At 40.0% G+C, this 13,861-nt stretch overlaps 1 protein-coding gene across 3 annotated transcripts in view; it reads left to right on the top strand.

The window, feature by feature from the left end:
* SMARCE1 (SWI/SNF related, matrix associated, actin dependent regulator of chromatin, subfamily e, member 1) overlaps nt 1–10,847 on the top strand; it is a 24,063-nt gene extending 13,216 nt beyond the window's left edge. For 2 of the 3 annotated variants that reach the window (XM_006832595.1, XM_006832594.1), the window contains 4 exons: nt 3,019–3,191; nt 4,187–4,288; nt 7,505–7,715; nt 10,571–10,785. In XM_006832595.1, the coding sequence (XP_006832658.1) occupies nt 3,019–3,191; nt 4,187–4,288; nt 7,505–7,715; nt 10,571–10,779 (695 nt within the window). In that variant the 3' untranslated portion in view covers nt 10,780–10,785. Of the gene's footprint in view, nt 1–3,018; nt 3,192–4,186; nt 4,289–7,504; nt 7,716–10,570 lie in introns of all 3 variants that reach the window. The other variant, XM_006832593.1, reaches the window with a different exon arrangement.
* Nucleotides 10,848–13,861: the final 3,014 nt, after the last annotated feature.

Below are 13,861 nucleotides of genomic sequence, written 5' to 3'. Positions count from 1 at the left end.
ACGGGAGTAGAAAGCCTCATCTTTCTCCCACGGAGCAGCTGGTAGTTTCGAACCGCTGACCTTAAGGTTCACAGCCCGATTCGTAACCACTACGCTAACATATAAATCATGTACACACACATACACACACACACACACAAGGGGATGTCTAGGAATGTTTCCATGAGCTTTTTGTAGCCCCTTCATACACACTTACACATGCGTATCAGCAGCAGCAGAATTCCCTTAGTAAACACGCCATGAATCATTTATAGACGTGCAGAGGGCAGTCAGACGGGCTTCTCTATAAGCACAAGCATTCTCATCCACATATCCAGCATGCCGTACAAATTTAATATTTTATACATGTACTGCTGACGTATAGACAAAGCTGGAAGCTGTAGCAACAAGCAACAAAAACATAAGAAAATAAAATCTCCTCGAATGAACAGTAATTGTGAGGAAACTTTTAAGAACTTTGAAGAAGGGTGAGTAACACCTAAAGACATGAATAAGTTGATACACTTAAAAAAAATAAAAGAATAGATTTGTTGTTACTAAGTGCTATCAAACCAGTTCAAACTCATATTGATCCTGTATAGGATTTCCAAAGAGCGACTGGTGGGTTTGAACTGCCAGCCTTGCAGTTAGCAGTTCAGGGCTTATCCTACAGCACCACAAAGAATAGACTAGGATACCATAAATACAGAAAACAGAATGTGAGAATAATATAGGGAATAGATTATGGAATAGAAATAGTATTGAATGTTAAGTAGAATCAGCAGTTTAATTAAAGCTAGCATAAACCATTCTCAATTATAGCTAATTACACAAATGGGCTGATTAATGCAAGTGGAAAAAAGCAGAACTAAAAAATAGACGTGATCTACTCTAAATAATTGGGGCGATAGGGGTTAGTACAAGAAGAAACGAGCTAGTAATATAGAAGCCTGAAGTAAAAAGTAGTTTTCATAAAGTGAAAGGTACAGTATGGATACTGACAAGAGTTGAAAAGAATCACTCAGATGATCCTCAAAAAAGTATTCCTCTTTCTCTGTCTCAAATTTCTACCTATTGGTAGGTTTTTAAATCTCGGATAGGATCTTAAAATTGCTAGATAGAAAGCAACCCACTGCCACTGAGTTGATTCCAGCTGATCGTGACCAAGTAGAAGAGTAGAACTGCTCCTGAGGGTTTCCAAGACGGTAAACCTCTCTGAGGCAAAGAGCCTCGTCTTTCTCCTAAAGCAGTAAGAAAAAGCAGGTCAATGACTAAACGTTAGGCTTTATCCCTCAGAACTGAATAGAAAGCAGAAACTCGGAAGGTGGTAATGTACATAAAACGAAGAGACAGGCAGCATCTCCACCAATCCAGCATCTGCTAACTTCTCTTGAGAAAGATCTGTAAGATACATGCAGTCATCCACAGCAGACCATGAAGGCTTTTTTAAATATTACATTTTGAAGAGAGAGAATCGTGAGATAAAGGAAGAAGCTGGGGGGTTAGTTACTAGAAAATGTTAGAAAAAAAATCTCAAACACCTAAGGTTCAAGGGCAGTCCCAAATTGCTAAAACTTTATTTCCCCTTCCAGTAGTCAACATTGCGGTAATATAAGTGAAAGAAGAAAGCACAGAATAACAAAAACGTAACTTCAAGAGATGGAGGTAGAATAAATATGATGTTGTTCACTGCAGTATAGTCAATTCCAACCCATAGCAACCCTGTCTGTATAGGCTTTCTGAGGAGCAGTTGGTGAGCTTGAACCTCCGACCTTGAAGTTCAAATGGCTTTGCACGTTAACCCACAATACCACACCATAATCTGAATGTGAAAAACTTAACAACAGTCCTAGTTTTAATTGTTTCTCCCTCTCATCCTAATAATGTAAAATTTGGAAGTATATGTATCCTTAAAGAAACAGCTCAAAAGGAAGCAGTAATCTGCGCTGCAGTTTATAGCTGCCCCATTTGTGATGAGAGATTTAGCAGCTTCTTAAATGCCAACCAGTAAGGGAGGTGCTGGATGGTGGGTTTCCGTATCAGAGCTTCCCAGAGTGTGGATCCTTCACTTGGGGACACCAAGAGGATGAGGTGGCACATAGAGAAACTTTTGTGTCATTGGCTTTTGCTTAAGAGGAAAGCTTTTTTTTCCCCAAGTCAATTTAAAGAAAATTATTAAATAATAGTATAAATTAACATCAAATTTGTCAAACATTTGTGAAGGTCAAAGAGTGAAGGCTAAGATTAAAAAAGATGAAGGAAACATTTGTATAGCTATTGGAAATAAGCATATAAAGCAGTTCCATACAATACATATACACACTTTAGTGTAAGAAAACAATACCATTACATTCTGACAACTATATACATTTTGACAAGTATATAAATAAACAAGTTAAATTTAGAGTAAAATGTTTGTTGTTAGTTTTCATTCCTTTTTTTCTGTAAAATAACACTTGAGCCTTAATGCTCTTTTCATTCGGATAGTGTGTAAATGCTTGTTTGGGAAAGTGAGGATTACTAGAGAGGTTTTCTCGGCAGTGATAAGTTCCTTCTGCACATGGGCGTGTTCACTGCCCTCATCTTAAAGTGCTACAGTGACAAAAGCACTACCCACCCACTTCTTATTTATTCTTCATTTCTTAAATGCCTGGAATTACTGCCAAGAGACTGAAATATTTGGCAAGATTTTACTTAGCGCTCTTGCATACAGCCTTTGCTTTCATTCCCAAGCCAAAAGACACATGGTTTAGATTTCATTTGTGTTGCAGCCATGGCCTTCTCAGATACACAGTAACACTTAATGATTTCTTAGGAAGACCAGTGTCTTGACCATTGAACACGTTTGGAGTTTAACAAGTAATTTGTAGATGATTTTGAGGAAATGAAAGCTCTAGACCTCCTGTGGTACCCGTCAGGCCTCTTGTTAGGCCCGTGAGGGCTACCACTTCCTGGGAACTAAGTGTTAATTCGCATTGTTACACTCTACCGTGTATGGTATCTAGTGACCTAATTTCCAGAACATCTTGTTGATTCCAGATTATGATGATGGCTTTTCAATGAAGCATACAGCCACCGCCCGTTTCCAGAGAAACCACCTCCTCATCAGTGAGATCCTTAGTGAGAGTGTGGTACCAGATGTCCGGTCAGTTGTCACAACAGCTAGAATGCAGGTCCTCAAACGACAGGTCCAGTCCTTAATGGTTCATCAGGTAATATCACAAAACATCAGTTGTAATAAAATGTGGCTGTGCCAGAGATCCCAGGTGACCTGATTCTGTCTCGTGCGTGAATGTGCTTGTTACATCTTTTTGTTCCTGATTCAGAGAAGAGGTTTAAGGGAGTGGACCTTTTCCAGAGATTTAAAAAGTTTTGTCATTAAAAATTATACACCCTTCAAACCTGGACCTTAACCACCCCTGGGGCTCATCTTTCAGCCAAGCAATTGTTAAGTGCCTTTGAGTTGGTTCCCGCTCACAGTGACTTTGTGTAGGATTTCTAAGGAGCAACTGGTGTGTTTGAACCACTGACCTTGTGGTTCACAGTCCAGTGCTAATCCAGCACTAACTACATCAGGAGCCCAGCCAAGCAACAGGCAGGTCCAGGTCTTTATAGTGAACAGTAAGACCTGTGAGGAACATGTTCCCCAGAATTTTCAACCAGACGTTTTCTAAAGGAGCAGCAGTTGCCCAAAGACAAGAGGGGGGGAGGAAAGAAAAACAAAGGGACCAGAGGAACCCAGCCGGAAGTGCGGAAGAGTGCTCTCCACTGAGAGGGTTACACCTAATGTCACAGAAGAAAAGATGCCTCAACTGTTGAGTAGGAAACTAAGTTAGCTTGTGAACTTTCACCCAAACCACAATCGTGTTTTGGGTTTTTTTAAAGAAATTTATAATATAAAGTCTTGTAGATTTGCTAATGCCCTGAAAGTTTTGAGGCATTCTATCAAGCTATACTGCTTTAGTAAGTATTTTTTCCCAAAGAAGTTTTTTAAGCTTGAAACAGTGTTCTTTAATGTGTTATTATTTATATTCCTTTCTCTACTCTGCATTGGTTCTGAACCAATACATTTGACACCTACCCCCCCCCCAAAAAAATCAGATTTGCCACAATATGAAAATGTATATAAACTAGTTAAAACTTAGACTTAATTCCTGTGTTTGCTGTTTGCTTTATAAAGCCTACAAATATATTTTGTCTTCTATAGCGAAAGCTAGAAGCTGAACTTCTTCAAATAGAGGAGCGGCACCAGGAAAAGAAGAGGCGATTCCTGGAGAGCACAGACTCCTTCAACAGTGAACTGAAGAGGGTATCCATCCATCCAGTGTATTGCTGGGCTTCTGTCTCTTTACTTTCTCCAAAAGAGTGTGTTTATTTTCTGCTGTTCACTTTGAAACAGGGTTAATTTTAGGATCTTTGCTTCATAAGTCCCATGCAGTCAGTCACGTGTTGTTTTCATTTTATTGAGATTTATTCATCAGTTCTCTTAATTAGGTGTAATCCACAGTTCCCATTTAGTATCAATACAAGTAAATCTCACGTTTGGTACTATGAAATATAAAATCAGCACTATATATACACAAAGGGACTTCAGAAAGTTCACAGGACAATGGAATGAAGAGAGTGGAATTTTTCACAACTTTTTGTAGCCTCCTCGTGTAGTCCAAGAGTGTCCGTATTGCTGCATCACCAGCTTCTCTCTTGTTAGCACATGGCTACTGGGGCCTTAACTGCTCCTTTTCTGTCAGACACTTATTTAGACACCAGGTGGTTGTCAGGTGCTGTTGAGTCGATTCCAACTCAGCAGCTCTGCACAACAGAACAAAATACTGCCTGGTACTGTGCCATCCTTACAGGGTTGTTATATTTGAGTCCATTGCTGCTGCCAGTGTGCCAGTTCACCTCGTTGAGGGTCTGCCTTTTTTTCACTGACCTTCCACTTTACGAAGTTTGATGTCCTTCGTCAGGAACTGGCCTTCCCTGACAACATGTCCAAAGTACATCAGATGAAGTCTTAGCATCCCCACTTCTAAGGCTGAACTTCCAAGACAGAGTTCTTTGTTCATTCTTCTTGCACTCCACGGTACTTTAAATATTCTATGCCAGCACCCTAATCCATGGATAGCAATTCTTCTACTGTCTTTCTTATTCATTATCCACCTTTCACGTGCATATGCTGCTGTTAAGGGCCATCAAGTTGATTCCCACTCATAGCAAACCCTGTAAAGGATTTCCAACGAGCAGCTGGTGGCTTTAAACTGCTGACCTTGTGGTTCACAGTCCAGTGCTGATCCTGTAGCACCACACCAGAAGTCCATATATGCATATGAGGTGATAAAAAATACCATGGCTTAGGTCAAGTGCACTTTTGTTCCTCAAAGTGACATCTTTGCTCTTAAACATTTTAAAGAGGTCATTTGCCTAATACTATGCATCGCTTGATTTCTTGACTGCTGCTTCCTATGTGTTGATTGTAGAACCAAGTAAAATGAAAGTGTTTGACAACTTTAGTCTTTTCTCCATTTATCATGATGTTATTCATTGATTCACTTATGAGCTTTTTCATTTTCTTTACACTGAGGTTCAATCCATACTGAAGGTTACAGTCTTTGATCATCATCACTAAGTATTTCAGGTCCTTTTTGCTTCCAGCAAGCAAGGTGTGTTATCTGCATATCAAAGGTTATTAATTCATCTTCCTCCAATCCTATGCCACATTCTTCATATAATACAGCTTTTCGGATTATCTGCTCAGCATACAGATTGAATAAGTAGGGTGAAATAATACAACCCTGGTGCACACCTTTCCTGATTCTAAACCATTTGACATCCCCGTGTTCTGTTCGAATGACTGCCTGTTGGTCTATATACAGGCTCCTCATGAACACAGTGAAGTGTTCTGGAGTATTCATTCTTCACAGTGATATCCATAGTTTGTTGTGATCCATATAGTCGAATGCCTTCATATAATCAATAAAGCACAAGGAAACATCATTCTGGTATTCTCTGCTTTTAGCCAAGATCCATCTGATCTCAGCAATAATTTGCCTAGCTCCAGGTCGTCTTCTGAATCCAACTTGACTTTTTGGCAGCTTCCTGTTGATGTACTGCTGCAATTGTTTTGAATTCTCTTCAGCAGCATTTTACTTGCATGTGATTTTAATGATGTTGTTCAGTGGCCTTCACATTCTGTTGTGCCACCTTTCTTGGTACTGGACACAAATACAGATCTCTTCCCATCGGTTGGCTAGAAATCCACATTTCTTGGCATAGATGAGTGAACACCTCCAGCACTACATCAGTTTTTTGAGACGTTTCACATTGTATTCTTTGTCTTTTTTCAGTTAACCTTTAACATTTTCAATTTAGCTTCTCTACGTTCAGGGACAAGTTTTGGAGAGTCTTCTGACATACATTTTACTATTTGCTTTCCTGTCTTTTTAATGACCTTGTACTTTCTTCATGTGATGTGCTTGATGTCATCCCACAGCTCTTCTGGTCTGTGGTCTTCTGTGTCTATTCTGTTGTTGAGATGGTCTCTCAATCCAGGAGGGATCTACTCAGGGTCATATTTTGGTTATCATGGACTTGCTTTAATTTAATTAAACTTCAGCCTGAACTTGGATATGAGCAGTTGATGGTATTGAGCTTCTCCAGTGTCTCTTCCTACTTCCTGTATGTCTCAGCTATTCTATTGTCCGTGTATATATGAGCCATTTCTGTTGTATGACAAACTGACAGGCAAGTAGTAGAAGACAAAATCTAGAACCACAGTTTTTAATATAAATATATGTGTGTGATTCCAGCTTGGTGCTCCATGACAGTCACCAGACTGCTAACCTCAAGGTCAGTGGTGCAAACCACTTAGACACTTAACAAGTATTTTAGATATATAATGTATATGTTGTTGGTAAGTGCCATCGAGTTATGTATATATGTATTTTATATATATCATATATATATATATCATATATATAAGGAGCTCTGGTAGCGTAGTGGTTATGAATTGGGCTGTGAACCACAAGGTCAGCAGTTTGAAATTACCAGCCATTCTGCGGGAGAAAGATGAGACTTGCTCCCGTAAAGATTTACAGCCTCGGAAAACCTGTGCAGGGTCGCTATGAGTCAGAACCGACTTCACGGTACTTAACAACAACAACATGTATATGTGTGTGTGTGATATATATATATAAACTGGTGTGGTACTGTAGAATAAAGCATTTAACTGCAAAGTTGGCTTGAACCACAAAGTCAGTGATCCAATCTACTAGCCGCTCCTCGGAAACCTATACGGGGTTGCTATGATTCAGAAGAACTCAACATGTATACATACAATGTATGTATACATATGTGTGTGTATATATATTAACAACATATATATACACACACATATGTATACATACATATATATGAAGAAACCATGAGAAAAGCAGTTTGTATGTAAGCAAACCCACTTTTAAAACACTTTATTTGGTCCAGAGACTATAAGGCCGTTACTAAGCGGGTTCTCTTTTCTAACTGCTAGCTGTGCGGTTTGAAGGTAGAAGTGGACATGGAGAAAATTGCAGCTGAAATTGCACAGGCAGAGGAACAGGCCCGCAAAAGGCAGGAGGAAAGGGAGAAAGAGGCCGCAGAGCAGGCGGAACGCAGTCAGAGCAGCATTGTTCCTGAGGAAGAGCAAGCAGCTCACAAAACAGAAGAAAAGAAGGAAGATGAGAACATTCCAATGGAGACAGGTAATCTACCAACTGACCCTGAAGTCAATGTGCAAGGTTTTCACAACTGTTTTCTGAGTTTGAGAGTTTTCTTACTAAATGCTTGTCAGAAATCACTATGGAGCCTTGCCTCTTGAGTTATTCTCTATGACCATCCCAGTTGTTTTCTTCAGCCTTAAACCTCTGTATAGTGGTTGGTGGTTATGTGCTGTGGTTTTCAATCATAGCAACCCCGCATAGGATTATCCGAGGCTGTAAATCTTTACAGGAGCAGAAAGCCTCATCTTTCCCCCATGGCATTTCTGGTAGTTCCGATTAGCAGCCCATCTCGTAACGACTATGCTACCAGAGCTCCTTCTCTTTATAGTTGTTGTTAAGTGCCGTTAAGTCTATTCCGACCCACAGTGACCCTGAATAGGGTTTCCAAGGAGCGGCTGGTGAGCTTGAACTACCAACCTTGCTGCGGTTCAAACGATTTTGCAGTCTGACACGTTAGTTGTTGTTGTTATGTGCCGTGGAGTCGGTTCCAACTTATATCGACCCTGCATAGGGTTTTCGAGGCTATAAATCTTTATGGGAGCAGAAAGCTGAAAGCTTCATCTTTCTCCTGTAGAACAGCAGCTCATGGTTTCAAACTGCTGACCATGAGATTTGCAGCCCAATTCATAACCACTACACTAGATATTCTTAAAATACAAAACAGCTGTGGTGTGGTTTTGGTCTTGCTATTTGAGGTCTCGGTTTTGCCCAGATGGACTCATGTCATTTTCTGTCTTGAGAATTGGAAATCATAATGGTCAAGGATACCAGCTCTCGAGTGAGGCACATCTATTTCTGATACTACTTCACCACTTCCTAGTGCTATAATTTTGGATAAATCACCTGTTTCCTCCTTTATAAGTATTCTGGCACCTGATTCCAAGCGTAATCAACTGCGTAGAGTAAATAAGAAAATGTAAATGTATGTGAAACATTCAGCATGGGATTTGACACAGTACTGACAATTCAGTATTTTAACCTTCATTGCTAGTGTTATTTAAACACAATGTGATTGTAGCTCTCAAGATTGAAGATTATCTTTGGTGTCATAGAACAATGTTTGGCAAAGTAAAATTTGCAGGTCAAATCTTGCCGACCATCTGTTCTTGTAAGGAGCCGTGGTAGCATAGTGGATTACGTGTTGGGCTGTAACCACAAGGTAAGTAGTTCAAATCTACCAGCTGCTCCATGGGAGAAAGAAGAGGCTTTCTGCTCTCATAAAGACTAGCTGGCCCAACACCAACACCATCAATTCTTGTAAGTAAAGTCTTATTGGGACGCAGCCACGCCTGTTTCTATGCATTCTGTCTGTCTGTGGCTGCTTTGGGTCTATAACTATTTAGTTAAGTAGTTGCAACAGAGACCATAAGAGCCACAAAGCCTAAAATATTTATTATCTAGATCTTTACAGAAAAAGTACCGCTATCTTAGAAACTTCGTCATTTTCCTGATTGACAGATTTCACAAAGCAAAGTAACATGCAAAACTTATAGAAAGTATAAATTAGATCAATTATTACTTGAAATTTTGAGATCACCTTAACTTCTGACAGTATTTTGACCCTTCATCATCTTGTGTTCTGTATAAACTGGGCAAAGCTAAAAGACTAGTCAGGAGAAGCACAGCCCAAGGCTTCCTGGACCCTAATTACCACCAGGGAGAGAAACAGTTGTCATCCTTTGTATTCTGATGACAACTTCAGAGTTGACACCTGGAAAACAGTAGATGGAATGTAGATATGTACCCAGCTATTTCTGCAAAATTCAGCAGATTAGTGTTTCCGATAGTCAAATTTAAAATTTCATTGTTAGGAACCTCTGTTTTGTATGAACATGTTTTTTATCTTAACAAATTTGGATCATGTGCACATTTTTGTGGTTGAAGCAAGAGTTTGAGAATTAGGGTTGTAGATGTTTGCTCATTTTGCAACTAGACAAAACAGTCCTTCCTTTCCTCTGTTTTGTCGTTGTGAGGGGGGCATGGCTTGTTTTTAAGACTGATTATGTCTTTAGTGAAAAGTCCTCAAGTTTTGATCCTTAAAGCTTAAGAAAACAGATGTGGTGACTGTTAGAGCAAGAGCATCGTGCTCTTTAATTTATTACAGGAAACAACCCAGCATAACTTTCTTAAAAGTACCTAAAATATCACCCTAATTTGTTTACATACTAGACCCCTTCCACAGTTGTTCAACCCAGAGGACTGTAGAACACCACCATCCAATAGAAAAATGCAGATCACATGAATGATTTTAACTTTTCTAGAAGGAACATTGATTAAGGAAAGGAGTAAAGTGAAACCATGGAGCCCTGACGGGCGCTGTGGGTTAATGCTCTGGACCGCCAAGTCGAGTTGAACCAGCTGCTCCTTAGAAACCCTATGCAGGGTCACTATAAGTCGGAACCGATTCAAAGGCACTTGACAACAACAAAGTGAACAAGTGTAGTTAATTTTCATAGCGTATTTTACTAACCCAATTTATGCAAAATAATGTCATTTCAGCTTATAATAAACAGTTAATAAATTACTGAGATAATTTACTTTCCTTTTTTTTTTAATATTAAATCTTCACGTATTTAAAATTAAATTCAGCACGTATTTCAAACAGCACATCTCGATTTAGAATCTAAATTTTCTTCCAAAAGACATGATCTATATTTAGATTTCACACCAAATCGCTCCAGGCATATCTTGAAGTCCTTTGCCACACTTGACGTATTCCGGGTGCTCAGTACCCACGTGTGGGTACATGTGCCTGGGGCTGTCTTACTGGACTTGCAGCATAATTAGAAGAGTACATTTTTGTCTTGGAACTGACAGTGACAATTGTGTGCTTACAGAGGAGACCCACCTTGAGGAAACGACAGAAAGCCAGCAGAATGGTGAAGAAGGCACGTCGACTCCTGAGGACAAGGAGAGTGGGCAGGAAGGGGTTGACAGTATGGCAGAGGAAGGGACCAGTGACAGTAACACCGGCTCAGAGAGCAACAGTGCAACTGTGGAGGAGCCACCAACAGATCCTATCCCTGAAGAGGAGAAAAAAGAATAAATGTTGCCTTGTTTTATGTGTTCTAAATACTTTTTTAAATGAAATAACGCTTTTTTGAGTTTTAATGGTGTTACGTGGTTTGTGTATTCATTTTTCTCTTGTTCATACTGTACCACCAAAGGCTTTGAGACCGTTAGTTAGCATCAGGGGCCTAGTGGCATGGTCACCCTTCTTAAGCAGATGTGAAGATGGCTCTTTCTTTGGATTTTATTTCTAGCCCTCAGCTGCTGAAAATCTCGGCATTTAGATTGAGGAAATGCCCGCCTCTTTTAGAAAACCACCCTTTGAAATGCTGCAGAATCTACTCTTACAAATGCCTTCTTACCAGCTCACTTGGGTGCTTACCAAAGCCATAGCTTTAAATCTTCTGGTCTCCATCAGCGTTTTTCTAAGTCTCCTTTGCAAAGTTCACTTTAAAGAAATTGTTGTTAAGTGCCATCAAGTTGGTTCCGACCCATAGTGACCCTTTATAGGGTTTCCAAGGAGCAGCTAATGGCCTTAAACCACCGACCTTAGAGTTCAAGCTGACTTTGCAGTCTAGCGCATTAACACACAGCACCACACCAGGACTCCTTAGTGAGTATCTTCCTGAAAGTGTAATCATGTTTGAGTGTCTGTATTTGTTCGCTCACCTTTATAATTTTTAATCAAAATCTCAGATACCAAGAATTGTGTAACAGAGTCACTTGTAGCCTTTGACTACAACTGGGTCATATTGACCAGAAACTGTCACTGTTTCCACAGGTAGGAGCATTACTAGATATGAAACAGTCATTAAAGTGAACACAGCGCAGACGCAGTATCTGTACTCTTGTTTTAATTCATTCATATTGGGTATTTTTTGGTAAATTTGTCTTTCCTGTATAGAAAAATTACTTTTTTAACAAGTTTTCCAAAGACAGTAGATCGTAAAGCTTAAGGAATTGAATATCCTTGTAATGGAGTAAATAACTTCAAAATGATTGGCCCATTCCAGAAGAGAAAACACAGGAAAATGTTTTATAGTAATCAAAACATTGAAAACCTCAAGGCTCCCGATCCCAGAGGTCAGAGCCATCTTTTTGATAAACTCTTAGTAAAGTCTCGGAGACTAGAAGCAAGATTGTGACACGCACACTTCACACAAGCTAGAATAGATTTTTACTGAACAGTGGTATCGTTAATGGTATATGTTTCTTAAAGGTCCAAATATACTAATAATAAAAAAAAAATGAAAATAAAGGTCTGCGTGTTCTTAATGCACTGAATATTTGCATGTAAAATAAGCATATGATTTTATTACTGGAATGGAAAGACATGAATATGAAGTAGCCCCTCAGTAAACTCAGGGTCCCTTTCTCACCCAACCACGTCTTAACCGGTGCAGTAGAAAGTTCAGTTGTACAAGCCGCTTATGGAAAGCTTCCTTAACATTACAGTCATACTGCAAAAGTCTCTGGCCCCAAAAGTAAAAGGAGTCTACATTGACAGTTGAGGAATATGAAGATATCCGACATTAAAATTATCAAAAACATGGCTGAAAATAAGGGTAGAGCTTGTGCTTACCTGGAGGTAAGCTCTACACCGGCATGACTTCATTCATAGTCAATTCACATGCTTGGAACCTACAGCATCGGATTCACAGCTTCCTTTCTCTTATTTTCTAGTGAGTCAAAGAACTAATTTATCAAATACATTAACTGGGGTATCAAGAACTGGAGGACAGAACCCACTCATCTCATCCCCAACAAATTGGATCTATTTAGTTGTATGTGTCCAGTCTGATGGCTTCTCTGATGCATTTGGAGCTGAGCTGTTAAATATCGGGGTGGAAAACTACAGAGTGGGATGGATGCTGACATGGAAGTCTCAGGAAGACGGTGCCACTGCTCAGCCGGAGGTGGTACTGGGCACATCTAGAGCAAGCCTGCCCTTGTAAGGCGAGGCAGTTGGCTTGAGAGTGGAAAACTAAGTCATGGAATTTGACATTTTTCAACCCCAGAGGGGACAGATTGAATTAGAATTGCCTGTCGTTAGAGTAATGTGTGTAGATAGCACCAATGTTTAGGATATTCCTTAGTTCAAGAATGTGGGATGTAGTTTGCAATTCGGTGACTGCATAGGGTTAACAAGGCTGTAAATCTCAGGAGCAGAAAAAGCCTCATCTTTCTCCCACAGAGCAACTGGTGGGTTCACACTGCCGGCCTTGTGCTTTGCAACCTAGTGCTTGTTCTCTAGAGCGCTCGTCTGTGGAATGTAGTAGAGGTCTTTTGGGTTATTTTTTTCATATCCCCCACAGACGCTGGACAGGTCACCTACTCTATGAGCCTGTCTGTTTCAACTACAAATTGAACTGCTTTATATTTCCTGATCCAAACAGCTGAATCTTTAGTACTTTTTTTATTTTTAGTAAGAATATGTAAGGTTTGAGGACTTACATTTTATGAATTTTAAACAAATAGGAGGAGAAATGGAAGTTCCCTTAGTACCCAAAGTTTCTCTCAGAAATCTCAGATTCTATATATCCTTTCCCAGTCTGTCAAAAGCCCTTGTTTTTAAGTTGTTAAATGGCATGGAGTTGGCTCCCACTCTGACCATTAATAGGCTTTAAATGGTTTGGGAAGCAGAAAGCCTCATCTTTCTCCCACAGTGAGGCTGGCAGGCTCAAACTGCAGACCTTATTGTTTGTAGTCCAGTGTTAAATGTCAGGAGCCACCATGCTCCATGTTTTTATTTTTAAGTAGTTCTCCTGTATCACATGATAATTATATATTCAGAAAACTGAAATATTGAGAGGAGTGAACAGGAGTCCTGGTGTGGCACTGTAGGATAAGCACTGGAGCACAAGTTCAGTTTGAACTGCAAGGTTGGTGGTTCAAATCTACGCTGCTCCTCAGAAACCCTATACAGGGCTGTTGTTGTTAAGTGCCGTTGAGTCGGTTCCGACCCTGTACAGGGTTTCCAAGGGTGTAAATCTTTCCGGGAGTAGAAAGCCTCATCTTTCTCCCGTGGAGCGGCTGGTAGTTTCGAACAGCTGACCTTAAGGTTCGCAGCCCGATTCGTAGCCACTACGCTACCAGAGCTCCTTATACAGGGTTGCTAT

The sequence above is a fragment of the Chrysochloris asiatica genome, unplaced genomic scaffold (genome assembly GCF_000296735.1).
Source record: "Chrysochloris asiatica unplaced genomic scaffold, ChrAsi1.0 scaffold00007, whole genome shotgun sequence".
NCBI classification, from domain to species: domain Eukaryota; kingdom Metazoa; phylum Chordata; class Mammalia; order Afrosoricida; family Chrysochloridae; genus Chrysochloris; species Chrysochloris asiatica.
Note: the sequence above shows the minus strand (reverse complement) of the source record. Positions and strands in the feature narration are given on the sequence as shown.